This window comes from Furipterus horrens, unplaced genomic scaffold, assembly GCF_987537825.1.
Source record: "Furipterus horrens unplaced genomic scaffold, mFurHor1.1.pri manual_scaffold_10, whole genome shotgun sequence".
Taxonomy (NCBI): Eukaryota; Metazoa; Chordata; class Mammalia; order Chiroptera; family Furipteridae; genus Furipterus; species Furipterus horrens.
This window is the reverse complement of record NW_028327180.1, coordinates 102,560,279-102,587,020: the sequence shown is the minus strand read 5'-3', so window position 1 is coordinate 102,587,020 and position 26,742 is coordinate 102,560,279. Positions and strand designations below refer to the sequence as shown.

The window sequence follows — 26,742 nt, the reverse complement described above, 5'->3', positions numbered from 1 at the left end:
GCAAGGACCTGTGGGGGACAGAGGGAGGCACCCGACCTCCTGGTGGCTGACAGCAGCCGTCTAGGACCGAGCCGAGAGCTGCAGGGCTCACCCAGTCGGGATATGGCCAGGGCACTGGGACAGAAGGCCATCAGGGTGGGGCGCAGGGAGGACGTGGTGGTGAGGCCCAAAGAGACAGTGATGGAGGAGCAGTGTGTGAGCCGGGCACTGGGACTTGAATGTGCCACCCGAGGGGTGGACGCTCAGGGAAGCAAACCTCTGAACATCCAGCATGGCCAGAGTCCTCGGGCGGTCAGTGCATAGACCGGCTCGGCCCACGGACAAGGCACGGCCTGGGTGGGGTCTCTACTGCGGCCCCGGCTGGCTCACTGCCCACACACAGCTCTGTGCACCCGTGTCCATAGCTGCTTCTGGCTTTCAACTGCAGTCAAATTTTTTCAGTTTTAACAGACTCTTAAAAGAGCAATGTGTTTCCGCCCTCATCACACATTCTGGAGCAAATGAATGAGGAGCACCGAGGTACCACCGATCCTAAGGTCCTTTTCCTTGTGAAACCTCTATATGCATTTTTATTAGAAAAAAAAGAGCCATGCGTGTCAATGACAACACGTAAGTGATGAGAGGACCAAACTGAGACCTCCTACCTGAGGGGACTAGACCGCGTCCTTGGGGCTCTGTGTACGTGGCCTCTTTCTGTCCCAGTCATGTCACTTAACTCTCTCATCCTGCACCGGACACCTCAGCTGGCAGCTTTGTGGCCCCCCCCCCCCCCAGCTTCACAGAAAGTCAGCGATGTCCTGTGAACACCACGCTTGGCACTTGTGCTGCTGGTGCCTTATGTCTTTGCAGATGCTCAGCTCTTCCCCTGGGCTCTGGGCACGTCTGTCCGGAGGAGCCTGTTTCGTAGGGAGGGTGGGAGCCCAGCTGAGGGCTGGAGGGCAGGCAGCTCCTGCTGCTCCTGGACTGCTGGCCCCTGTGGGATGGGGCTGAGCACACACCCAGTGCCCCCCTGCCCTCCCCCCTGCAGTGAACCCAGCCCCTGCCTAGCTGGGCGTTGGTTAGGGTTAGGGTTTAGGAAGCGTAGATGTGTTCCCCCAACCCCCCTGCCCCCATGGGGCAGCTGTGGCGCTGCAGCTGGGGCCTCTCCTAGCGCTTTTTCCCATTGCTCTCATGAGTGTAGGCTTGGGACACTTGGTGACAGTGAAGCCACCAGGCTCTGTGCTGGGAAGGCAGGGCTTGTGAACACCTCCCCCCCTTCCCCAGTGGCACTGCCAGTGCACCTGGGTTGTGCTGTGCGGGGCGGCAGGGGGAGAGTGCAGAGTCCCACGGGCACCTGTCTCCTGAGGTCACGTCCACAGGGGACTGTCCTTTAAGCCCAGTGGTGGGGGTTTGGTCCTTGCCTATAGGATGAACTCTGGTTTGAAATAATATGCTTTTCTTAAACTGAAATCGTAGTTGTATAACATATTTCTGGAAGAACACTAAGGCTGTTTTAGCTTCTACTAAAATTGTGTCCTTAGCATCCTCGCTGCATACCTGGTGTGGCTCATGCCTTCCCTCATTCCCGTCTTTAGGTCGATACCGGCCACCTCCAAAGGCAGATGTGGCATGCCACATGCCTGTGGTCACGTGAAGCTGATTGTGTCAGTGTGCTGTTGCTGTGACCGAACACGTTCTGTGTCAGACCTGATGAGTTTAAGAAGAGTTTGATTCTGAAACTATTTTTAAATCAGATTATGCAGAAATGTTAAACAGCCCACTTGCTTCTCTCAGATATGCATGTCCTCCCTACGGCTGCCTCCGAGGCTGCTTCCCACTGTCACCCTTTAATACAGGGTTGCCAACCCCCGGGCCGTGGACCGCTACCGGTCCATGGCCTGTTAGGAGCTGGGCCGCCCCACAGCGAGCGAAGCTTCACTGACGTTACCACCTGAGCTCCGCCTCTTGTCCACCTTCCACTCCCCTGTCCATGTGGACACATTGTCTTCCACGAAACCAGTCCCTGGTGCTAAAAGGTTGGGGACCGCTGCTCTGATGTAAGTCCTGCGTGAAAGGGGTGCTCTGTGCGTGCTCAGGCCACTTGGACAGGCGGGGCAGCTCAGGAGGCACGTCCGCACGGGCTGGCACAGAGTAAGTACTGCTTGATTGGAAAAGCGTGCTGACAGCACAGGACACAACTTTCGTGACTTCTTTGTCACAGGTTTGTCTCTGGCTGTGGGCCATCAGAGGCAGCGTAGGTAGATGGTTCAGTGACTTGCTTCCTCCTGTGCTGAGTACATGGGTTCCTGCGGGGACGCAGTGTCTGGGACTCCCTGCCAGGGAGTGGCCACTGTCCTCCCTGCGTGAGCGGGCACAGGTTGACCTGCTTGCTGCCTGCCCACAGGCGGGGATTCTCCTGAACAGAGCATGTCGTAAAGTGACTCTCAGCTCCAGACTTCAGCACTCGGTACCAGGCGCCAACTTCACACACGCTGGCCTGTGTGCCAGCCTGCTTCACTTTGTAGAAGTTGTCACTAGAATGGCTGTTCCTAAAAATTCATCACGGGTAGCACATGAGGGTCATTATTTGTTTCATTTCTTGCAGAATGGTTCTGTAAGCCTTGTTTATCTCTGACTCATTGTTTTCCTCCTAGTTCAAGTTACTCTTCTGATGCTCTGGATTTCGAGGCGGAGCACAGATTGGATCCCGTGTTTGATTCCCCAAGAATGTCCCGCCGTGGTTTGCGCCTGGCCACCACCACGTACGGCGCTGAGGGCGGCCAGGCGGGGCACGCTGGTGCCTGTCCCAGCAGCACGGCCTCCCTGCAGGACAGAGCAGCCAGGTGAGCCCCACCCCTTTGTCTCACACGTGTGCAGACACATGCCTGTGGGGCTATAAGAGCGTGCTCTGGAGTGTAAGGTCACGCGCGCACAGGCATCCTGGCCTTGCTGTGAATGAGGGCCGACGCAGGCTCTGCAGCCTACGGGGTGCTGGTGTTGGTGCACTGCAGTTAAGGTTTTCCGATCAGAGAGCCTGGAGAGGGCGTGGGCACCCGTCCTGTGGACATGGCTCGCCTTCGCAGCAGGACCTGCCCCGCAGTTGTGCCACCACAGGCTGTTTAGGGGGCGGGGCCGATGCAGAAGGTCTGTTTGCTAAAACCAGCATGCAGAAACAGATGCTCACAGGAGCTGTTGTCTTATCTGCGCCCGTCACCTCTGCTGCGCCTGTCACGAGTTCTCTACCAGAAGGAGCACCGGTGGACGAGGTCTGTGTGCATTAGAAAACAGGAGCGAGCAGGACAGCTCTCCTGTGGCCGCACAGAAGAGGGACACATTTCCCCGGAAAGGCTCTCTCAGGAATGGGGACGGTGACTGCAGCCCTACCCCCATCGAGGTATCCCCATGCTGCACGTACATTGAGGTCAGCTTGGAGTTTATGTAGAGAATGAGGTTCTGTGTCTCCAACCTGGAGATTCACGAAGGCGCCGGAGGTGGTTCCAGCAGGGTGCGCCGCGTGAAGACACCCCGCTGGGACCTGGCTTCCTGACTCTGTGCTCACCTGTTGCTCTGCTCCCGCTGCTGGCTCCCGCCCACACTGTCCCTGCCGAGGTGTGCACCTGCCGTCGGTCCTGACGGTGTGCAGTGCCCAAAAGTGTCAGTTCTCAAGGCCCTCAAGGCCTGGCCTTTCTCCTTTGTGCTCCAGAGGCACGTGGAAATGACGTTAGGTTACAGCCTCTGCTTGCCGGACTTCATGCGGTTCTGTCTTAGCTGGTGACTGAGAAGTAGAATGGGACATGTTACAAGTGTGTGGTTACTCGTTTTAAAAAGGAAGGGAGGGGTTAAATTTCAAAATCATATAGTTTTTTTTTTATACTTCGGCTGTTTTTGTACTTTAAATTATTTTAAGTTTTAGCCGCTTTGTGTCATAGAGCCCAAAATTAATGTGGAAACTATTTGGTTGATACAGTTTTAGGAGGAGCTCTTGGACCTTAGCTTAGGACTCCCTCTCCCAGTCCCCTGGGTATGTCATTACAACAGAAAGACATAAAAAGATACTGCCTTAAAAAATGCTGTGTTTATTCTCAAAGGTTTTGTGTTGGCAAAACAGGATCGTTTTGTATTTACAAGAAGAGGTCTGTGAACTTGTTTCTCATTCCTCTGTTTAGAACAGCAAAACAGCGTAGAGGTGCGAGCAAGCTGGCGTTCAGCGTGAGCCGCACCTCCAAGCAGGTCGCTGGTGGCCCCGCTGGCGGGCTGCAGGGTGGGGCCTGCCCGCGGCCCCCTGTGCTGGACGCGTCTCTGATCCGAGAGCAGACCCAGGTGGACCACTTTTGGGGTGAGTCAGCTGCTGCGGGGCTATTTCTCAGATTGTTCTGGAGGGAGGGATCATGGCCAGTGGAGCTCAGCGAGGCCAAGGGAACCTCCAGACCCACAGGTGCAGATGCGGGCGCTGCCTTGGTGCCGCCCTGCGGCCGTGATGGTCACCCACTGTGCGCTGCAGGCAGTGCGGCCAGCGGGGGCTGTGCAGGGTGTTCCCTCGGTGCATGTCCCTGTGTGGCTAGGCGGGCCCAGCACCTCTGAGTCATTGGAAAGCACCCAGTGTAGACACCGTGACAGCGGGAACAGTATAGGCAGCCACAGTGAGGTCCCTGTCCTGCTAGACCAGCTGGTGCTCCTCAGGCAGCACTGCTGTCGTGTCCCTGGATGTTGGGGCCGGTCCCTGGGAAAAGGCCGGAAGACCTGGATTTGCTCCAGGGTTCCATGTGCTGCTTTTGGGAAGCACTGGGGTTTGTGCTGCTATGTGGGCTCAGCCAGCAGGAGCAGTTCCAGGCAGCAAGCGGAACGTGCGTGTGCGAGGGTCACTGCGTGAGAAACAGGGCTTGTCCCGCAGGAGCGCCCAGCTGCCACGTCCTTCGCACACACTGTGCGTGTGCATTTCCATCAGAGATGTCCTTCTGCCTCAGCCCAAAGAGAATGTGCCTAGCTTGAGAAATCACCATTAATTTTAGGCATTTTAGGAAATAAATCTTGACCAGTGCCATAATGCTGACTTATTAACCATTGTAATTTCTACTTTTTTGAGTTTTGTTGTGTTTTGATAACTTGAGCTCAACTGTAAAATTATGTGTGTGTTTTAGGTCTTGATGATGACGGAGACCTTAAAGGTAATGATTTCAGTCCTTTATCGTCCCCCTACTTTTTCAGATAGAAGTTTTCGTTAGGTATCACAGGATGTGCTAAACGGACCCCTTCTGCTTTTTGGAACTTCAGGTGGAACAAAAGCTGTCACTCAGGGAAATGGTGACGTGGCCGCAGATGCAGCCCAGAGCAACGGCTACCAGTGCAGAGCCTGCAGCCTGCTGTCCACAGGCCAGGACACGCTCTCCGGGCACGCCCTCTCCCACAGCACCACCTCCAGGGTGTACTCGAGGGACCGCAGTCAGAAACGTAAGTTCCACTCACTGAAGAGTCAGGGAAGGACTTCACATCCCGTGGTTCCTTGTCTTACAGACCAGGCAGGTGGCAGGGTGTCAATGTCTGCCCTTTTCTAGTCATTGGCTTGAACTCAAAATTACCCTGTAAAAGTTTAAGAAGTACACCAAAATTTAGCTTTGCTCCTTCTCATCCTCTTTCAAGTTTGGTGTTTTGTGGTTAGTGGTTTGTCCCTGGGAGTGTCTGGAATTCTGTGACCTGCGCTTAGGACATGGCGCTGTAGTCCCGCACGGGCGCCAGAGGAGCAGCTTGTGTGGCGCTTCTGCCTGCCCTGCCGGAGAGCACTGCTGTCCCGGGACCTGCGGGTTCAGGGATGCACAGCACCGCCCTGTTGGGGAGGCAGCTCCCACTTTCTGGGCCCCGCATGCAGTCACGGCCACGGGCAAGCCGAGGTGGACATTGGAGTCCTGGCTGCAGTCGCTGGGAGTGGAGCCCTCGGGAGAGCTCTGGAGCCGTGTGGCAGCTGTGGGCCCCCTCTAGGTTCCACTACATAGCTGAGATGCCCCTGCCGGCCAGGCATTCCACATGCGCCTGTCGCTACTTCCTGCCCTGTGTCTGCTGCTCACACGTGGCATGGACAGGCCAGGGAACCCTGGGCTTCAAATGTGCATCCCCTCATGTCCAAACCCTGGGATCCTGGTGAGCTCCCCCCAAGTGCCGCTCCGCCTAGCCCTGAAGGCCACACATGTCCGTGGGCATGATGGGGCGGGAAAGTCCTGGGAGGACAGGGCCATGTCTGTGTGTTCACTGTGTTCTGCACTGTGGGCATGATGGACTGAGGGGTCTTGTTGCAGTCACTGATGCTGTGGCAGCGTTGTGGGCACCGTCCACAGTCACACAGCACAACAGGGAGGCAGAAAGGGGGGCTGCAGCGCTCCCTCTGTTCTGAGCTCTGGCCAGGGTCTCCCTGACCCTTGTGGAAACCCCGTGGAACTGGCTTGGCACACCATGCCAGCATCTTGCCTGCAGGGTGCTGTCCCCAGGATCCCGGGAGGCAGTTCCAGCCAGAGCTTAGCATTCAAGATGCCCTGGGGGGTGGACGGGGGGCACTGAGGCCACTGCTGCATGGAGCACAGCGTGAGCTTCAGTGTAGAGGCTCGGGGCTCACGCTCAGGAGGCGTGAGCACTGTTCTCCCGCGGCCTCTGCATGCGGTCACGCTTCTGTCTATGTTATACACTGGGAATAACCACTTCGTCGTCAGTGTGGATTTCAGGTAGCCTCTGGAAATCCATCGCTTAAATTTCCTGACTTTAATCGCTCTTGACTTTTTTTTAGAGTGAGGGGAAGGGAGGGAGAAAGAGAGGGAGGGAGACATCCATGAGCAAGAGACATCAGCTGCCTCACGCGCCCCCAGCCGGGACCTGGCCCACAACCCAGGCCTGTGCCCTGACCCAACCGGCGACCTTCCGGTTTGTGGGATGATGCCCAACCCCCTGAGCCACACCGGTCAGGGTGCTCTTGATTGTTTTTGAAGAGAAAACAAGTTATGTATATTTATATTTTACACACGTGTTGTTTACTTTTTTAATCACAGTTTACATTTACTATTATTTTATGTTTCAGGTATAACAGGCTGTATTTTTATTGGCTTTTGGTTTCTCTTATCTCCCCCCTTGCTATTTTAGATTAGAACAGTGACTTGTAGAACCAACTATTATTCCTAAAAAGTCTGTTCCTAATTATTTGAGTAAAGTCTTTATGAAAAACATTGGAAAACCACAGAGATGTGTGAGGGAGAAAATTAAATTCACTAAACCTGCCTCCACCCACCGCCTGGCAAGAGCTGTCCCTCCGGCTGCCATCCAGGTTTCCCGGGCACGACGGGGTGATGCTCGTGAGTGGTGGGTGGTGCGTGGCTTCTTCATGGAGGTGCACACAGCTCTCTGCAAGCACAGCTGAGCTCTCCCGTTCCTGCCTTTCTGTTTTTACCATGTGCCCATGTAAGATCTAACCAGCAGCACAGAGAGGCCCCCCCACCCTCTGTCCTCACCAGTTCCCTCCGGGAGGGCACGCTGCACGTAGGAAGCGCTCAGTGTGAACTCTTGTGCTGTTTGAAATGAGGTAAATCCACATGACCAAAAAGTGTACAATTTGATGGCATTTAATACATACATAGTGCCATGCAAGCCACACCTGGGTTTTGCACATTTTTCTAGAGAAATATGTCGTTCTGTCTGAAGTGCTGTCAGTGCATACATGGTTTTGCAACATTTTTCATTTTGTGTGTTAATTGGAACTTTTTCATGTCTGTCTATGATTGCATTCACGGGTTTATCTAAGTTTATTTAATCAGAGTCCAATGACATTCAAGTTTTCCGCTTATGCACTTGATAAACAGCGTGCACGTGAAACAGTGTCTCTGATTCCTTGTGCGCGTGCATGTCCCTCTCCCCGGCGGCAGGCAGGTGGAAGGCGAAGAGATGGGTAAAGGTCATGGACCCACCTGAGCCCGGTGGGCTCCTTGTTCTGAACCTCCTGAGGTTCAAGCTGACAAAACGTGACTTTTCTGCTTCATATCAAAAAGGCTTAAACGGACTTTGAAGTCCTTTCCTTGAGCTGTGAAGCAGCTCCTGCAGAGCAGGTGCTGCTGGGGTGTGTGCCGTGCAGAGTCCTCCTCGTGGGAGGAGTCGGAGGAGTGAGTGAGTCCCCTTCAGCAGCAAGCGAGGTGGGAGGCGTGGCCACACCTTGACTCCTCCCGGCTGACTCTGTTCCTTAGGCAACACTTACTGTCCCCCAGTAAAATGTGGAAATTAGCTTAGAAAAGTGGATCGTTTTGGTGAAAAGTTGTCAGTTGTCTTGGTGGCTTAGAGCAGAATTGTGCTTATTGAAGCAGCCTGAGGACCCGGGTGTCTGCTGCCTTATGCCATCTGGGACCCCGGGCTCCGGGTCTGGAGGAGTGAACCCACCAGAGCCGTGGATCTGCAGCCCGAGAGCAGCTGGGCTCAGTCTCCCCAGACACGGTGGGGCCCTGACCTTGGGATCAGCTTCAGAGCCGAGCGGCGTGACAGCTGGGGGTCACTGTCCTGGAGAAACCATCGTGAACATTTCCAATGTCTTTTAAAACCTGTTGCAGCCCCTGCTGGGAGGAAGGGATGAGGCACAGAAACAGGTTCTTCCCGTCAGCTCCCCAGACACTCGCCCCGTTCGCGTTGCCGCTGCGTGGACACGGACTGAGGCCCAGTCCACAGACTCTTGCCAGTTTTTCCAATTTTTGCACCTCACAAATTTTTCAGTCTGGTGGATGAAAAATGGGGTTTTGGCGTTCTTTTGAACATCAGTGAAGACTGACCCTCCTGACCTCTTAGTAAACGACTTCTGTTTCTACCGCCTCCATTCGGAGGGTGCGGGGCAGCAGGGCAGCCCTACACCAGCTCTGCTCATACGGGTGCCCGCTCGCCAACAGCCTGCAGCTTTATTTTTTCTAAAGACTTTATTTATGTTTTTAGGGAAAGAGAGGGACGGAAACATGGATCGGTTGCCTCTTGCACACCCCCATCTGGGGACGTGGCCCTCAACCCAGGCCTGTGCCCTGACTGGGGATCGAATCAATGACCTTTCGGTTCGCAGGCTGGTGCTCAGTCCACTGAGCCATACCCACCAGGGCAACTCGACTCTAATTTATTTCTTTAAAATCACTTCAGCTCAGACAGCCCAACCCTAGCTGGCTTCTTGCCATCCATTCTGAGTCCCTGAGGCTTTGTTGAACTGAGAGGAAGTGCCCAAGCCAGGGCTTAGGACACCTCCCAGGTGAGCCGGGTGGGCGAGCCCATCCCAGGTGGTCCCAGAGCACCTGACTGTGCAGAAGCAAGCTTGCTCCGTCCGCCACTCGGTGAAGAAACTTCCCCAGGAACGAACATTTATACAGAACATCACCCCACACGTTTTAGGTTCATAGAAAAACAGGATCAGGGATTCATTATATCTTCTGAAGGTTGGGCTCTAATAACAAGCTGCAGAAGCGGCCAGGTCCTCTTGGCCCAGCGGTTCCATCCTCGAGTGGACGCCTCCGGAGGTCACGTCACTGTTGCTGTTTCCATGGCCAGGGCTGCGGCAGCCATCCTTGAGGGGGCTGGGCCTTGCTGGGGCCCTGAGGGCAGGGACAGAGCAGGACAAGGCAGCCTGGCCAGGTAGGGGCGAGCTCCGCAATATCTGAGTGTGGCAGTGTGTGCAGAAACGGTGTCGGGGTGAACCCATCTCAAGTTGGGTGTTCTGTGAAGGTTGCTGGTGAGACGGGTGTCGACAGCTCTGCCTGGCAGGACGTCGTGGGTCGCCCGGGCGGGTGTCGCTTGTCATCACAGCGCTTTCCAAGGAGTTGTCTCTGGTGTCCGTTTAAAAAGCTGTCTCTACTTGGCCTGAAACAAGTCATTGGGCTGTCTGACTTATCGGGGCAGAGATGCGGGCGTGATGGGGGAATTAACTATGTTCACGGTTTTTCAATAGGCGGCGTGTCTTTCTACATGGATAGGACTCTGTGGCTGGCCACGTACGCTTCGTCATCCTTCTCATCATTCTTAGTCCAACTCTTTCGAGTGGTTTTAATGAAGCTCAATTATGAATCAGAAAATTACAAATTGAAAAGCTATGAATCAAAAGATCGTGAATCAGAAAGCTATAAGTCAAAAAGCCATGAACCAAAAGGTATTTAAATAATTTTTTTCCTCTTTTTCCCACCAAATAATGCTTTCACGGTGGAGAAAACACTACTTTTCCAGCGTAGCACATTCACCTCTCTGCTCTGCGGTCTTTAATCCGACTCTCGGGCGTGAGCTTGGCTCTTTCTCTAGGAGCCGATGAAGGTGCTCGTGGGGGTGCTGTATGCAGTTCCATTTTCTGACAGTTGATCAGCGTTTGAACAGTATTTTTAAGTCACTTTTTAAATAAAAAGTTAACATACTCAACTTCTGATTTATTTTTTTAAGCAAAAACCGTTTATTTGAGTGGCACTTAGAATGATGTCTTGAACACATAAGCGGGCCCACCTTTGCAGGGTTGGTGGGCGTCCTGTGTCAGCCAGCTGGGACTTGGAGATCTCTTCCTACCCAAGCCCTGTCATCTGTCCTCACCTGCCTTGTGCGAACCCCCAGCTGTGCTGAGACGGGAAGTGGCTGGCCTCACGTGTCCCCTGCTGGCAGCTCCCTAGGGCCTGTGACGTGCTGGGGCTTGCTGGGCTTGCTGAGCCTCTCCTGCCTGTGTTGCAGCTCATGCCGACCACAGTGGCAGGACGGCAGTGGAGGAGTGTCTCAGTGTGGACGGTCGCCTCCGTGCGAACGGGGACTCGTGTAAGTACGGCTCCGCCTCACTTGCCGGGTGTGCTCCAGGCGTCGGTGCCCTGGGCTGCTATCCTGTCAGGCCTCACCCTCGGTGGGTGTGGGCACCTCACTGCGGGTAGGCTGGGCCAGCTGCCTGGAATCCCTGCCCGACAGGCGCGCATCGCTCCTCTGCCTTCTGGCTGAGGTCAAGGCTAAGAGGGGCAGACAGCCACCAGACAGCGTTTGCTTTTTTTTCCCTTTTTCTTCCTCAAGTTTCCTGGTTTTTTCAAACTGTCATCATGAGCATCATTTTCAAATGGACAAGGTATGTGGATGCCTCTGTCCCATTAACTGCTGTCACCACCCCCGCAGGCGACGACTATCATGGGACGGAGCGCCTGGAAATGCACGCGGCCGCCCGCTCGCAGTCCCCCGGGGCAGGAAGCGCAGCAGGGACCGTGCGGCCCGGCTTCTCCCGTGCAGGTTGCGCTATTTTGTCCGTTGCTGTCACGTTCCCCACAGATGCCCGTTGTCTCGTGTCCACCTTTGAATGCGGGCACTTGTTAAGAATGGACGGGAGTCCCGTGAACTTTGGTTTAAAATGTGGAGACTCTCTGTCCTGAACACTTCTTTGTGAGTGTCTTTAGTGTAAGTTAGGTGCGTGGAGAAAGAACTCGCTGAGGTGCAGTGGAAGGTGCAGCAAAGGCTGTCCCCGGCGTCCAGGGCGGGCGCACCCTGTGTGCAGGGTCGGCTGTCTGCACCCTGAACCTTTGCACAGGAGACGCACGGGGAAACATAGCTGTCTTCCAGTTTCAACCTGCACGTTTCTTGGGAAAAGGGTACCTTTTTAGGCAGCGTTTTTCTTAAAGCTGAGCTTCCAAAATAACTATCTCCTAAGTGTTAATCAATATGGAACAGCGAGTTAGCTCTCTTAGCGCACATTTCCTGCACGTCCGCCACATTGGACCGAGCAGCTTCAGGAGTCCGCACACAGCGGCTGACGCAAGCATGTCCGTCGCAGCAGTCCCTCTGAGAAATGAAGCGAACGGCTCCGAGGGCAGCTTCTGTTCTCTGTGAGGGGGGCTGCCCGACCGGCTCTGGCACCCAGGGCTCCGCGTGACTCCAGAGCTTCTCCCTGGAACACAGGAGCTGCAGACGGTTTTCCTCTGGGTCCCGAGAGTCGTTGCCCCGGAGCACACTCATTAGCTCCGGTGTCTGGAGCTTTATCTGCTTTAAAGTGTCTCCTTTTCCCCAACTAACCCTGCTGGCCTCGAGGGCAGCCTGCGGGCTTGTGGGGACGATGCGGGCAGGAGGGGTGGAAACAGCTGAGGCCGAGCGCGGGCTCTCCTGAGTTCATTCCAGCCTCTGGCATGGGCTTGGTGCAGTTTGCTTTTTGTTCCTCTTGAGAAGGGCAGCGACTTACTGACGGGAGAGCATTGAGGCAAAGTCACGTGCTTAGGTGTGTCTCACATGGTAGCTGCGGAGAGTGGGTGTCCCAGGGGCCTGTGTTTGAGTGTGCCCTCCCCCTGCGTCTTGTCTGTCACAGGGCACATCGCGACACGGATGCTGCACAGGACCGAAGCTGCAGGGCGGGCTGTGGCGCAGGCCGCGCTGTCGGTCCTGGGGTCGGCAGCAGCAGCTCCAGGTGGTCACTTGGGCCGTGTGTGCACTCTCTGCGAGGCTCTGGCAGGAACAGCCTGGCTCACCAGAGCGGACCTGGGCGTTAGGTCCCCACACTTGGTGCCAGTGGGGCCGTGCTGTGCTGGGCTTCGGGTGCATGAGCTTTCTGTGTCTGCTGGGGGGACTACGGGGCTGCGCTGGGCGGGCTGCGGCCGGGTCTCGCCGTGATCTGACGAGCATGCCGGCTGCCCTGTGGCCTGTCTGCGTTCCTGCGTGGGAGCGCGGGCATCCCCGTCATGCAGGCCAGCGCCTCTCAGTGTGCCGCCCCCACTGCCGCTTCGTCTCCTTTCCAGGGACCTGTCGGCAAACTTCCTGCTGCTTCCGCCTGGCCTTCGTTTGGGAGCCTGGCGGTCCTGAGACTGCCTGGTGTTCTGTCTTTCAGGGAAGGCGGCCGCTGGGGTCCTCTGGTGGCTGGGGAGCGGGTGGTACCAGCTGGTCACTCTGATTTCGTGGCTGAACGTGTTTCTTCTTACAAGGTGAGGAGGCCAGCATCCCGTCAGTGGGCTGTGTTAAAGCGCTGACTTCGTGCTGATGGCTGTGACTTGATTTACTGTTTTGTAATCTTACGTTTATATAGTTTTTGTAGCTTGGTATGTTAACGTCCTGCATTTATGCATCGTTGTACAGTTTACAAAATGCTTCCGTGTTGTTATGTACTTAATGTTTAAACCAGTCCCGGGAGAAGGAGATGCTGGTGCCATTCCTGAAGAAGACTATGGTGGGCGGGGGCAGGGGCCACAGCGAGGAGGGGGTCAGGGAGCCGGACCCTGTGACTCCGCTCATGGCGATGGGCCACCTCCGCAGGCCAGCGCCCAAGGTGCTTCCGGGCCTTACACTGGAGAGGCAGGTCCTCCTCAGCGAGGTGACTGAGTGCATCCCCAGGACTGCGGGCCTCCCATTCCTAGTGGGGGCCCTTCTGGGCCACATTGTCGGGAGAGAAGAAAAATGGAGGGCCCAGCCTCAGGCTTCCTCCAAGTTAGGTGTTTCTCTTTGGATTCCTAGGTGCCTTCGAAATATTTGCAAGTTTCTCATCTTGCTGATTCCACTATTATGTTTACTAGGTAAGTTAAGTCAGATGTCGTAACTTTGGGCGATCAGTACGTGCACACGCGTGTGTGAATTAGGGAACAGGCCAAGCCCCCTCAGCCCCTCGGTGTCAGGTGGCATGTGAGCCGCCCGCACAGCTATGATACTTTCCTCTTTCAAGGTGTGGGCCTCACCCTGTGGGGCCAGGGTGGCCTCCTCGCCTTCCTGCCCACGCTCCGCTGGATACCCACACTCCCAACTGAGGAGCTCATGGGCACGGTCAAGCCTGGCACTGCTCCCCTGCCCCAGCCTCCAGAGGTAACCACTCACCCGTTCCTCCCGGCACTGCAGGTCTGTCCTCAAGGGCCGGGCCTCACGCTGCTGTGAACAGGGCTGTTCAGTTGGGCTCCCTGTTTTAGAACAGAGTTTTAAACGCCCAGCTCCTTAAATGCTGTGGAATAGTTCAGACAGTGCATTTTTAAAGTAATGTCATCACTCAGTTCATTTTAATTTGAAGAAAAGTGGCATTCATTACATTGGGAAATATAGAAAGCATGAAGAAGGAAACGAAGCTGCCCCTAGCCTGCCGCGTCAGGAAGATCACGAGTCACACACACTCGGGTATCTCCCTCCTGTGCGCAAGTCACGAGACTCGGTTTGGTGGCTGTGACTGACCCCGCCCTGACGGCGCTGGGGCCGGTGCAGCGCCTCACCGCGCTGCTGTGGGGCCATCTTCCTGCTCCAGGGCGCCGCCGAGGCCTCCCCCTGGCACTGGATGAGAGAGGTCGAGAGGCAGGTGGCCTCTCTGTCCGGACAGTGTCAGAGCCGTGACGAGAAGCTGAGAGAGCTGACGGCCTCGCTGCAGAAACTGCAAGTGCGGGTGGACCAGGTGGACGACGGTGGTGCCGGGCTGTCGTCCTTGGTCAGAAGCATGGTGGGGCAGCACCTGAAGGAGCTCGGGGCCGGCGGGCTGCCGGGCGCTCAGGTGAGGCGGGGGCGGTCCCCAGTGGCGTGTTTTCTTGGGGAGCGGGGAGGTGCTGTGTGGGCCACGGTCGTGCTGCCGTGGTGGGGCGGCGGTGCGTTGGGCCCTGCCGGAGTGGATCCGCACGTGGGGGTACCCATGGTGGGGGGACGCAGCGGGAGCACTGCTGTCTCGTGTGGAGCCACAGGTCTCTACGGAAGCGTCCAGTTTATTTGCTGTTCTCACGGAAGGAACTTCGGCCCACTTTCCTCAAAACGTGTTCGTTTTGTTCCAAAATAACTTGATGCGGATATACCTTGGATTAACCCCTTTCAATGTGCTTTGCCCCGGTGTCTGTGTCAAGGCGCAGTCCTCACCTGCTGCCGACACCACCATCCAGGGTGACCGTGGTCTGCTCTCCGTGCCCACACGCAGCCCTGTCCCTGAGCTGGAGCAGCCTCACCGGCCAGGACCCATGTGGCCACCACCCTCGCCCTGCTCTCCGCTGACCCGGCCTGCGTGCCAGGGCCAGTGCCCACCACCCCGCTGTCACATGGACCACTGGCTGGTGGCTTGTTTAAGTCGTTGTCTTCCCCACCTCCTTGGGGCTAAATGATAGTTGAAGAGGGAACGCGTCTCTTCTCAGCTCGGCTCGGCTCGGCCTGAGATGTGCTCCCGTGCTGGCAGCAGCGGTCCCACAGGGACGCCCACTCCGCGCGCTGCCTCTGCTCTGCGCCTCAGGACGCGCTGGTGCCCCTGGGGTCTCAGCCACGACCAGTGGGTGACTTCTGTGAGATCCAGCTCATCTGGGCAGCGTCGCCGTGTTCCTGCTGCCTCTGCCCTCCTGGGCGTGGGCAGGGCTGAGAGACGCAGGTGCCAGGTTCTGTCCCTGCAGAACGTTTAAATCAAAGCAGTTTGGAAGTTGAGGAAAGCCGCGTCAGTTTTGAGGACAGTGGGCTGGCAGTCCTGTCCTTGGCGAAACCAAACACGCCAGGCTGTGCTGTGGAGGCTGCAGTCCGTGCGGGACAGTGGCTGCTGCACAGGCTTCCTGGCCTGGGCGGGGCCAGGAGGCTCGCTGGCCCCTGGGAGCGGCTCTGAGCGGAGGCCACACAAGGCCACCTCGCCGCCGCGGCCACGGTGCTCCAGGCGTGGTGCCCTAGAGAAGGTGGCGTTGAGCTGGCCGCCTGGGCCACAGCTGCTTGTAAAGAAAACAGACGGCAGTTTGCTCTCTGCAGCCCGTGCTTGTTTTGTTTGGGGTCTGCGTGCGGTGAGCTTCGTGCAGATCTGCCTCCGAGACCTGCCTGCACTTGGCAGGAGGTGGGGGCGACCCGACCCTGAGGTGGGTCGAGGCCCGGCTTTTTCTGAGCAGCCACGTGGAGGATCCGAGTACCTGATGACTGGCAGTCTGCTGGCTTTCCCCCCGAGCTGGCAGCCTGTATGGTTCTCAGGCACCTTTTCCAATGAGTATGCCCCTGTTGCCTGTGGCTGCGTGCATTAGTTAAAGTAAGTAGAATGTCATTTCTCAGCTGCCATGGCCGCCTTCCAGGTGCGCGGTGGCTCACGTGGCTGGTGGCTCAGACGCAAGGCTGTGCTGGCTCTGCAGCTGGACAGACGGGGCGGCCGAGGCCGAGCGCGCTCGGTGGCCCTTCCTCCGTCGTGGTGTCGCCCGGGTTTGCAGCCCTGCGCTCGGGGTTCTCACGGGAATGTTGACCAGTCGTGCCTGCGTTCTGGAGAGAGAGGAGGTGGGAGTGGAATGAAGGTCCCCACATGCAAATGTGTACGACCCCCTCTACCTTCAACCTGGGGTGTCGTCATTCAGAACGGACGACTCCGTTCTCTGCCCACGGTTTGTCCTTTGCTGCCCTCTGGGGATGTAACTGGCAGTGACTTTTCCAGGCCCCCCGGGGAGCGTGGCTAATAGCCCTGCTGCAGTCCAGCCTCTCAGCACTGCTGAAGGGTCGGAGGGATTGAACAGAAGCTGTGTGCTCTGCTTCCCTCGCGTGGGACTCCGTCATCCCCTCCCCGCCCAGTGGGACGCGGCCCTTCACCCCGAGTCACTTGTGCCTCTGAGGGCAGCGGTCCTGACGGGTGCTAGCCGGGTGTGGTTTATTCCTCGTAAATGCCCCCCGCCACGGGACACGGGAACACAAGCCGGCTGAGGAGGTCGAGGAGATAGTGTTCCATGACTGTCCCGCTGGCACCACCACCCAGTGGGTGCCCAGCGGGTATTGCTGAGCAAATGGTCCTGGCTGGCTGTCTGCACAGATGCTGTCGGGTGGCTACAGGACTTCTTGATGAACCTCCCATTTGCTGTGACGGCTCTTGGCGGTTCAGCAACTCAGGTCTCAGAGGGTGGTGAAGACAGGGACCCTGCTCCTGAGGGCAGCTCCCTCCAGGATGCTGTGACCGACACACTCTGTGTAGACACAACTTGCCAGGTGATTGTGCTCTTGCTGCTCACCCTTCTGGACCGTTTGTTCACTCCTCTTTCTTTTCTAGACTGACCCTGTGACCTTCCACCACGATCATGAGTCACGCATCTCAAACCTGGAAGACATTCTTAGAAAACTGACGGAGAGGTCTGAGGTATCCTTCTGGGCAGGGGGCCCCCAGCAGAGTGCTTTCCTGAGCAGAGCATGCCCAGGCCGCATTTTCACACCTTGCGGGGCATTTGCCGCTGTCCTTAGGAAAATAAAGAAAGAGTCCTCCTGTCCCCTTGTGCCCTGGGGGTTCCCTCTCATTGCTTTGAGGTCTCCTGAGTGTGCCCCACTCACTGGGTTCGCGGGGGAGGCCTACACCCAGGTCACCAAGCAGGGCTGTGACCAGGACTCTGCCTCGCCTGTCCCATAGCCCCCAGTGTCACGGTGTCTCTAGACAGAGAAGGGAGGGACCGAGTCCTTGACCGAAGAAATCACCTTTCTGTTGGGCAAGTCTGTTCTCAGATGTTGGCTGGCAAAGGCAGAGGATGGGGGCAGGGTGTTTGCATGCAGGCCAGAGCGGGCATTCCGCATGGCGCAGCCCTGGGGCCTCAGGTCGGTGGCTGTGTCCCTGGCGGGGTCAGGCCAGGTGCGTTCAGCCCCTTGGCTGGTGAGATGTCCTCGTGCTGCTGCGGGGGGGCCTCCCTGCGTCCACAAGACGAGACCGGTGCTCAGGTGCAGTCTGTGTGTCTGGGCTGTGCTGGCGGCTCCGTCGGCGAGCAGACCCTGTAGTCAGAGGGTTCCTGCCGCGGGAGCTCGTTGCTTCCTTGTGCTTTGCTGGCCGTTGACGCCTCTGCCCAGAGGCCCCGGGTGCCGGCCCAGGAGCCACTTCCATTGAGAACACCTCACGCTGTCCTGTGTGACTCCTGCACGTTCTCGGTGTCTGTCATCTGTCTTTTAAAAGTTTATTTTCAAAAATAAACATCACTCACCTGCCAGTCAACAGGTCTGAAAAACTCCAGATGAGTATCCGTGGTTTTATATCTAGTTAATCAAGTGTCTGGTGTTTGAAGAGTTCGCATGTAATTGTGTAAACAGGCTGTTTCTCATCCTTTCCAGGCCATCCAGAGGGAGTTAGAACAGACCAAGCTGAGGACAGCGAGGTAGGAGAAGCTGCATGAGCGGCACTGGGCCTGGGGGTGGGGGGGGGGGGCTGCCGCCCCTGCGGTGACCGGCTCTGCGGGACACACAGCTGCATGTCTGCCCGGGCGGCCCTTTGGAGCCGCCTGAGGACAGAATGGTCTGAGGGGCTTGTCACTGGCCACTTCTCTGCGCAGCACCCCCGAGGGCAGTGGTTCCCCCTGCTGTGGCCTGGCGTGCTCGGAGGGACGGCTTCAGGGCACAGATGAACCGGGCTCACGTCACGGTCGGGGTGGGGACTCTGTGGTGCTCCACCAGCACCATGGGCACCAAAGCTCAGCCCTTACCATGTGGGCAAGACCCCTGCCTTGTGAAACGGGCCACTGGCCCCAAGGCTGCAGCCTGTTACCTTTGGAGCAGGAGCTCTGGGCCGCTTCTAAGCTGTTTGCCTGGCCCCTCGGCAGCTTCCTGCAGTGGGGACTTGGCTCCTCGCTGCACCCTGTGCCCTCCTGCACGCATCCCGTCACTGTGGGCGCTCAGGCGCTGTGGCCTGCCCCTCTCCTTGAGCGGCCTGTCTCTTCACGCCTTAAATCCACCCACACACGTCCCCAGTCTGTCTGAGTATTATACCTTCGCCTTTCGTGGCTCGGTGGTTCCTGAGACTTGACTGGGGACCAGACAAGGAACGTGAGCCTTCACTGTCACCTCCCAGCTGCTGGGTGTCCCGTAGGCCTCCCGTCGTGGGATGGTCTTGTTCCACACGCCCCCGTCCCCTGTGTCAGTAGAGACAAGTCTGATGTTTACGAGCTGATCCGTGCACCCTCGGAGGTTTCCTCCGGAGTGTGCTTTTCTGAGCGTGAGCTGTTGGTGTCTCCGCAACTGCATTTGCCGTAAACAGCGATTACCACAACATTGCAGTATTTCATATCACGCAGTTCCCGTGCAAAAATAGAATAATCAAAGCTGACCCTGAAACCATACACTGTTAGTTCATCAATCCCTTCCATTAGCGTGAAAAGTTCCTGTTAGCTTGGTAATGGCCACTGGTAAGCACTCTGTTGCCTTTGAGAAGAGAGAGTGTGAATACCCAGAGGTCCTGGGAGAGCCATCCACCCTGTTAGGACATGCTGGGCCATGTCCTCCCAGCCTGGGAAACCCCCTGGGACTGGGGCTTGGGAGTGGCATTGGAGTCCATGTGCACGTGGGGCAGGCGACGTCTTGGGGCTGTGATGGCATCTCCTGTACAAGTTCACTGAGCTGCCGCATTCCCCCCACCACCTCACTGCCAGTGGGGCTGAGCAGGAGCAGCACCTACTGTCCGCAGTGACGCAGCTGGAGCACGAGCTAGGCCACCTGAAGTCGGAACTGGCTGCCTGGCAGCCGCTGAAGGCCAGCTGTGAGAAGGCCCACACTGTCCATGAAAGAGTAAGTTTCCTCCGTTACATTTTGGTTGGTCATAGAAAGTTGAAGACTGTCTTTCCTTTAAAAAACTTTATTTTACTATATTTGAAGATTTTAAAGATTTAAAGCAACATTTAAAGTCAATTAAAGTTTCCACTCTCCCAAATTTCCCCGTCTGGTCATATACCATATTAACACCATGGCCTTCCCGCGCTGGCGTGCGGTGCAGCCCGTTCGCCCTTCTGCAGAAGAGGAGGTCCTGGCATCTAGGACTGCTAAAAGCAGATAAAGCGGACGTTTGTGTGCAAAACCCAACCTAAGTCAGAGTCAGGCAGTAGGCTGGGGACAAGCACGTCCCTGCTGTGCAGGGAGCCTGAGCTGAGGGGGGACACATGGTGGGCTGGGCTGCAGGTGCCGGCATCTCCATGGTCGGCCGCGGTCGTGAGCCCGTGTGTCCGAGCTGTGGACTGTCCCAGAGCTCTGCCGGCAGCCGCGTCAGAGGCCCTGCGGGAGTCCCAGGACGCGTTCTGTACGCAGCCGTGTGCAGGTGGACATGTCTGTTACATAGCTACATTTAACCTGTTTATGTCCCTGGAAGACAAGGGGCTCCATCCTCTCGGCCCCTCACCCACAGGCCTCCCTGACCACGGCGGGGCAGGCGTGGCTGCACTGGGCACATGCTCCGTCTGTGCTGTGCGCCCTTCCTCCCCTCCAGTCAACTCCAGCGCGCCAGGAGGGCCTCTTAAATTTCATGAGAAGGGGAATTCATGTGGCATTTACAGGACGGATTTTGAGGAGCTGGGTGACACTTCTGTGGTACCCATGGTGACCAGAGCACAGAGCCAAAATGACTTCTGTTTGCTCATGATTTTACTAGGTCGACGCCCAGGTCAGAGAGACCATCAAACTCCTGTTCTCTGAGGATCAGCAAGATGGTTCCCTGGACTGGCTGCTCCAGAAGTTGTCTTCTCAGTTTGTCAGCAAGGATGACCTGCAGGCTGTGTTGCAGGAGTTAGAGCTGCGGATCCTGCAGAACATCACCCACCACGTTTCTGTGACCAAGCAGGTGCCGACCCCGGACACCATCCTGTCCGCGGTGCACGAGCAGGGGGCCGCGGGGATCACAGAAGCGGTAGGTGGAGCACGAGGGAGGTGGAAGCAGGCATGGGGAGGTGACGACCACGGTCGCCAGCAGTGGGGGGGCGGGGGGGGTGACATTGACGGTGCTCAGCACAGGCCGGGCTCAGAGAGGCGGTGGCACCAATGTGGGAGCACTTGATACTTTATTGATCTTCTTGTCCCAGGGGTCCCATTGCCTGGGGCCATATACCTTCTGAAATGACCAAAGCCTCCCAGGCACTGTCCCTGCTCTGAACCCACTTTGCCACCATTTTCTGCAGCCGAGAGCTCTTGGCCCAGGGACTGGAGAGGCAGTGTGAGCCTTGTGACCAGGCTCCGGTGGCCCCACCTGGTGCAGAGCAAAGTTTGGATCTGCCAGAACATCCCCCATGCCTGTTATCCCCAAGATAGAGGCGACGATAGTGCGTACCCACTGCACCGCTAACACACAGCCTTGTCTCCCCCAACCCCGGGCTCGGTGTTCCCTCCTGCGCACGCCTTGTCCAGCAAGCGCGCGTCATCGTAAACAACGCGCTGAAGCTGTATTCCCAGGACAAGACGGGCATGGTGGACTTCGCTCTGGAGTCTGGCGGTAAGTCGGTAGGCCTCTGACTACGGAGCAAAGCAGTCAGCTGCTCTCAGGGGCAGACTAGGGGCCAGTGCCTGCCCCACGCCAGCCGGAAGGAGCTGTTCCAGCTTTCAGAAACCAGGGAACACGTTCCAGGCAAGTCACTCATGTCCCAGCTTTAGGGTTTGGTTGGCGCCGCCCCTGCAAAGGCTGGGGCTGTACTGACGGTGCTCACGGCAAGTGTGGGTATAAGCCTGTCCACGAAATCCCAGTTTGGGGGCATTTCAGTGGCCTTTGGGTTCTTCAGCTGCTGTGTCATGGTGGCCCACTCCAGAGCTGCGCGTCACAGGCATCAGGTGTTTCACATGTGGCAGCAGCAGCAGCAGGAAGACGGGCTTTCCTGTGGCCCCCGCTTTGTGCCCGCACAGGGGTCGGTGGTGTGAGGGGCACAGGCAGAGGCTCCTGGGGCTTTGGGCTTGGTACGAATGCGGCTCCTCCAGGCAGCGGCAGGGTCCTCAGACGCCTGCCTCCCACAGGGACCACACTGCCCACAGGTCACTGTGTCCGTCAGGAAACCATGCAAACCCACTGGATAGATGGTGGGGCGCCAGCTTGGGTCCTTGGAGAAATAGAAGAGAACACTGTGGCCACTTCAGTGCTGTGTGCTCCCTGCCTGCAGACCCAAGACCAGAACTTTCCCGTCCCCTGTGAAGGGACAAACTGCACTTTTCAGTGCTTCCTCTCTGTTATCACGGAGACACAACTCACTGACGTGACAGTACCACTGGGACCGTGCAGGTGGGGGTGTGTGGTATTTTCACCATGTTGTGCAGCGCTCACCACCCTCCGGGCCCAGAACCTCCCTGTTTCCCAGCTGGAAGCCTGTGCGCGTTCGCAGGCACGTCCCGCCCCCGCAGCCTGTGCCACTGGCCCTCCGTCCGCACCTGCCCAGTGACAGCGGCGCCCAGGCAGACGCAGCGCTCTCTTTAAAAACAAAAACCAGAGTTTGTTTAGTGACTGTCCTGACAGGTGCCGGTGGGCGGGCAGGGGGAGCCAGTGTCTGAGGCTCCTCCAACGTCAGCGGGTAACAGTCGTGTGTCCGAAAGCAGTCACGCACCCCTGACACTGGCTTGGAAAAAGCAGAGTTAAGACTGGGGCTGGTTCTGATGTGGAAGCTTCTCTGTACGAGTCACAAACTTGAGGATTTTAAAAACATCTCTAATCGCTGCCTGAGGCGAGCAGTGACAGTGCTGGCCGAGTGCTGGCGTCAGAGACTGACGCAGACCCACTCCGGCTTCCAGGCGGCAGCGTCCTGAGCACGCGCTGTTCCGAGACTTACGAGACCAAGACGGCGCTCATCAGCCTGTTCGGCGTCCCGCTGTGGTACTTCTCCCAGTCGCCCCGCGTCGTCATCCAGGTGAGCGGCTCCCTCGCTGTTTAGCTTTTTACGGAAGTACAAGGCATAGACAGAATAGTGTGCACATCACTGTGCCCAGCTCAGTGACATGCAGAACGAGCACCACACTGAGAAGCGGCAGTGCCACCAGCACCAGCCCGTCCCCTCCCGCCCTGAGGTCGCCCTGAAACACCGTGAAGGCACCACCGTCCCATCCTGTCTGAGGTGGGAGCTGGCATTGCTGTCGCAGCTGCGGGCCTACAGGGCAGCGGGGCTGTGCTTGCTCCCACCTCGAGAGGGCGGGAGGGCACCCCGCACACGGCACCCACTCCCGTGCCTGCTGGGGTGGGGCCTCAGGGACGCGCTGGTGGTGCAGCCTGAAAGGGCCGCAGGGTGAAGGGCTTGAATCCTCAGACTCAAATGCTGCTTTAGAGTAATGATGATTTTGGAAGAAAATTTAAATAATTTTCTAATGCGAAAGACCCACATAATAAATAGTTCCTTTCACTTAAAAACCACAAGTCCAATATAAAAGAATTTGTAAGTTGAGCATTAGGTTAGAATCTGAACTTCAGGTTTTGGGTTCCAAGGTCCTAACCATTGCCTTGTCCTTGGTGCCCAGCTGGCGTCTCGAAGTCCCCAGCACGATCAGTCACCATGGTCCGCAGGCCCTTGCCCTGGCACACGCATGTGGGCTCCGCACGGCCTCAGGCCGTGGGTCTGCCCTGCGCTGCCCTTTGTTGTGGGCCTGGGGCGGCAGTGTGGCCCCCTGGTGGTCAGGAGGCAGCTGTGCTCCAAGAGGGAGCCCCGCTGTGAGCTGGCCTGGCAGGAGAGCCCGGGAGCGGGTGTGGCTGCACAGGAAGGGCGCTGTGCAGGACACCAGGAGCAGCCCCCAGGCACGAGCCGCTCCCCCGACTGGGCTCAGGCCAGACCTCCTGGGAGAGGGCGCAGCCACGTGGTGGAACTTGCTGGAGATACACCCCTGGGTGCCTCACGAGAGGCACTCGGCACAGAGCACCCCGAGGGGCCGCAGGGAGCCCATGTGCCTCCCACTCCCTCTGCTGTGCTGACAGCGTGGTCCTCGGGGTGGCAATGGGAAGCAGTTAAGGGCCCAGGTCCCGCTCTCAGGGTGGGCAGAGGGTGACATGGGGCAAGGGATGCAAAGGATGGGCTGCAGGTCAGTCCTGCCCCTTCCCTCCCACCGGCCACATGGAAGGCCGTCTGGTCAGCACCAAAGCGCAGCCAGCACGGGGCACGGCTCCCCCTCTGCTAGAAACGTGCTCTGGCTGGCAGTGTCCTGTGTGCCCCTGCCAGTGTCTCGTGTGAGAGTGGGAGCACAGGGCACGGAGACCAGCTCGCATGAGCGGGCGCCTCCCACGGCGTCAGCTGCGGGTGTTGCCCACCTGTGGGACGAGGGTCGTCTGTGAGGTGAGCCGCAGGACACCGTCGCATACACTCGCATTGCCCCACTCCCGTGCAAGGAGGGCCTCCCCACGTGGTGGGCCGGCGCTCCCCGTCCCTTCAGCACATGTGTGCCCTGTGTCTCGCCCGTTTTCTCTGAGGTTCTGGCCATCTGAGCAGCTGTGGCCCTTACTTCCGCCTTGGAGGCCATCACCCTTTGGGGTTGAAGTTGGACCCTTTCCCCAGTTTGTCTGATTTTGCTTATGACAGCTTTTTTACCGTGCAAACATTCTTTTATTTCAGTAGTACCAGTCTTTTCTCTTCCTGCTTCTGTGTTTTAAGTGGTTAAGAGCTTGTTCAGCCATTAAGCTTCAGTGTGTGGCCTTTCCCCAGCCTGACATATACCCAGGTAACTGCTGGGCCTTCAGAGGCTCCCAGGGCTACCTCGTGGTGAGGCTGTCGATGGAGATCCGCCCGACCAGCTTTGCTCTGGAGCACATCCCCAAGACGCTGTCGCCCACAGGCAACATCACCAGCGCCCCCAGGGACTTCTCTGTCTACGTGAGTGTGCTTGGCGCACCCTTCCCATGGAGGGCATTTCCCAGAGCTGCACCCGCAAAGCCGATGGCTCACGTGTCCTTGCTGTGCACGGCGGTCCTCGCCCCTCAGCCTGTGCCTGCTCTGAACAGGCCGGTCTTTCCCCGGGAGGGGGCTTCTGAGGAGTGTGTGGCAGAGCTGGAGGGTTTTCTCTCCTCTCTCCTGTCTGTCCGTACAGCCTGCCAGGGAAGCCCTCGTCAGAGCTCTGCTGGAGCCTGAGAGCCCAGCCCATGCTAGAGACGCAGCTCACAGTGCTGCTTCCCACAAGTCAGTGACAGTCTGGTTTTGGTTTCAGGGGCTAGAAAATGAGTATCAAGAAGAAGGGCAGCTCCTGGGACAGTTTGTGTTCGACCAAGATGGGGAATCACTCCAGACATTCCCTGTGCTGGTGAGCTCCTCGCCGTTCCCATGGTCCCTGTCCCCCCAGGTCAGCAGGGCCCGCTGACCCTAACAGAACTGTTGGAAGGGTGTCAGGGTCGGTCTCCGGAAAGGGGAAGCTGAGCTCCTAGCTTTGTTCCTGAAGGAGCCTTTTTAGGATATATTTTGTTCCCCATGAAGTCTGGCTCGGGATGAGTTGTTGGTTTCACCTGAGCTTTGTGTCCTGCGCCAGATGACGTGGTGCATGTTTTTGGTGTGGCTACTTCCTCCCAGATACCACGGTTGGGAAAGTGATTGGGCTCGGGAGTGTTTATATCACATCAGGGTGAATTTTATTTTCTCCCCTTCGATTTCAGGAAAGACCTGACAGAGCTTTCCAAATCGTGGAACTCCGGATCTCTTCTAACTGGGGCCACCCGGAGTACACGTGTCTCTACCGGTTCCGAGTCCACGGCGAGCCTGCCCAGTAGACGCTGCTCGCCGTGGCTGTACATTGTGTATATACTGGGACAGCCCGAGACACTGCACCCTTCACAAACAAGGACTTGGGGGACGGCAGAACGATGTCACCTGCTCAGCAGGCGTTGCCAGCCACCAGCAGCAGACAACGGGAGCTGGGGCGGTCAACGCTATGGCGCCACTCGGGTTCTATCCACAGGGAGTGGCGTGCTGAGTGCATGGACCTCGGAAATTCATTTGAATGTATGGTTCACAAAGACACTTACTTTGCTTGGGGGCTTTGTTTTTAAACATAAAGCTGTTTATATTCATATTTTCTTGACATCAGAAACAAAGCAAATGCAGTTACAAGGTTTGACGTGGTGTTGAAGCTTCTACAGTTAGCCGTTCGCTGGCCCTCTGAAAGGACTTTGGGAGCAGATATATTTTATCTTTTCAACCCAGCACATATTTCTTTCAGGGAAAACCAGTGTCAACAAATTTCAGTTCTAAACTCCGTTCCTTTGGGCCCTGCCCTTTTATTCTGCACAGGTATTTTCTGTCACCAGGTGGGCAAGTGACCAAGGTGTGCTTTTCTGCTCGTTTGCGCTGCTGAGATGTCCACAGTCAGACCCCGTGTGCTGGTCCCCGGTCCAGGGGCACGGGCGCGTCCCCTTGTTGTGACTGGGGCGGGGCAGGCTGACCGGCAGCTCTCAGGTCTCCACCCCACCGCCCCTTTGGGGTCCCCTGGGGTTGTCCCTTCACTGTACAGATAGGAACCAAGAAATCCAATCTTAGTGGAGTTTCCAGGGTTTCTTCTGAATTTTGCTGAAAAGCAAACACTGCCGTGCCCCGGATCAGTCAGAGGATGGTGTTTATTCCACGGATGCCCGGAAGGAGAACGTCCAGCGCGGCCCCTGCATAAAAGCCGTGTCGGCGGAGCCTCTGCTCACAAGTGGCGCTTCCCCGGCGCGGGGTCTGCCTTTCCCGAGGCCGCCGGCGCTTCTCCCTCCATCCCCGAGGCTCGCTCTGGTTCTAACACTCGGTCCGGAGACTGAGCAGGCTTTACAGCCGGGACAGCCACAGGCACTTGAGGTGCTCAGCGTTTCACTTAGAATTTCTTGTTTTATTGGGTTAGGGCCGCTTCTCGGTGGCGCGAGTGTGTTCGGGAGCGAAGGTTTTCAGGCGCCGCCGCCGGGGACACACACACCAGCTGCTTTCGCTTAGACTCGGAAGCCGTACGCGTTTCACATTACAGGATATATAAATCAGCGTTTCCTATGTAAAACTAAATTTGGGAGTTGGGGTGGAAATATTTTGAATATTTATTTTTAAAGATGCAAGATAGGACTTTGTGCGGTGTATTTTTGTAAATGCTTTTCCAAATACGTGTCTCTGGTAGTGCTCCCGTTGCTGCCACCAAACTGATATGCTATTTAAATGTTTAAATAAAGAGTTTTAATTTTTATAAGTGCACGTGGTACTTCCAGTGAACAAC

General features: G+C 57.0%; 1 protein-coding gene across 5 annotated transcripts in view; it reads left to right on the top strand.

Moving 5' to 3' along the window:
- The window catches only part of SUN1 (Sad1 and UNC84 domain containing 1), a 44,215-nt gene extending 18,413 nt beyond the window's left edge, over positions 1 to 25,802 (top strand). For 4 of the 5 annotated variants that reach the window (XM_090288709.1, XM_090288708.1, XM_090288710.1 and 1 more), the window contains exons 3-19: positions 2,634 to 2,822; positions 4,146 to 4,315; positions 5,118 to 5,144; positions 5,251 to 5,427; positions 12,785 to 12,878; positions 13,405 to 13,463; positions 13,610 to 13,746; positions 14,174 to 14,413; positions 16,889 to 16,975; positions 17,926 to 17,969; positions 19,236 to 19,371; positions 20,225 to 20,479; positions 20,974 to 21,058; positions 22,336 to 22,451; positions 24,225 to 24,392; positions 24,724 to 24,816; positions 25,163 to 25,802. In XM_090288709.1, coding sequence (XP_090144835.1) covers positions 2,634 to 2,822; positions 4,146 to 4,315; positions 5,118 to 5,144; positions 5,251 to 5,427; positions 12,785 to 12,878; positions 13,405 to 13,463; positions 13,610 to 13,746; positions 14,174 to 14,413; positions 16,889 to 16,975; positions 17,926 to 17,969; positions 19,236 to 19,371; positions 20,225 to 20,479; positions 20,974 to 21,058; positions 22,336 to 22,451; positions 24,225 to 24,392; positions 24,724 to 24,816; positions 25,163 to 25,276 — 2,191 coding nt within the window. In that variant the 3' untranslated portion in view covers positions 25,277 to 25,802. Of the gene's footprint in view, positions 1 to 2,633; positions 2,823 to 4,145; positions 4,316 to 5,117; positions 5,145 to 5,250; positions 5,428 to 9,913; positions 10,112 to 10,671; positions 10,753 to 11,094; positions 11,206 to 12,268; positions 12,368 to 12,784; positions 12,879 to 13,404; positions 13,464 to 13,609; positions 13,747 to 14,173; positions 14,414 to 16,888; positions 16,976 to 17,925; positions 17,970 to 19,235; positions 19,372 to 20,224; positions 20,480 to 20,973; positions 21,059 to 22,335; positions 22,452 to 24,224; positions 24,393 to 24,723; positions 24,817 to 25,162 lie in introns of all 5 variants that reach the window. The other variant, XM_090288712.1, reaches the window with a different exon arrangement.
- Positions 25,803 to 26,742: the final 940 nt, after the last annotated feature.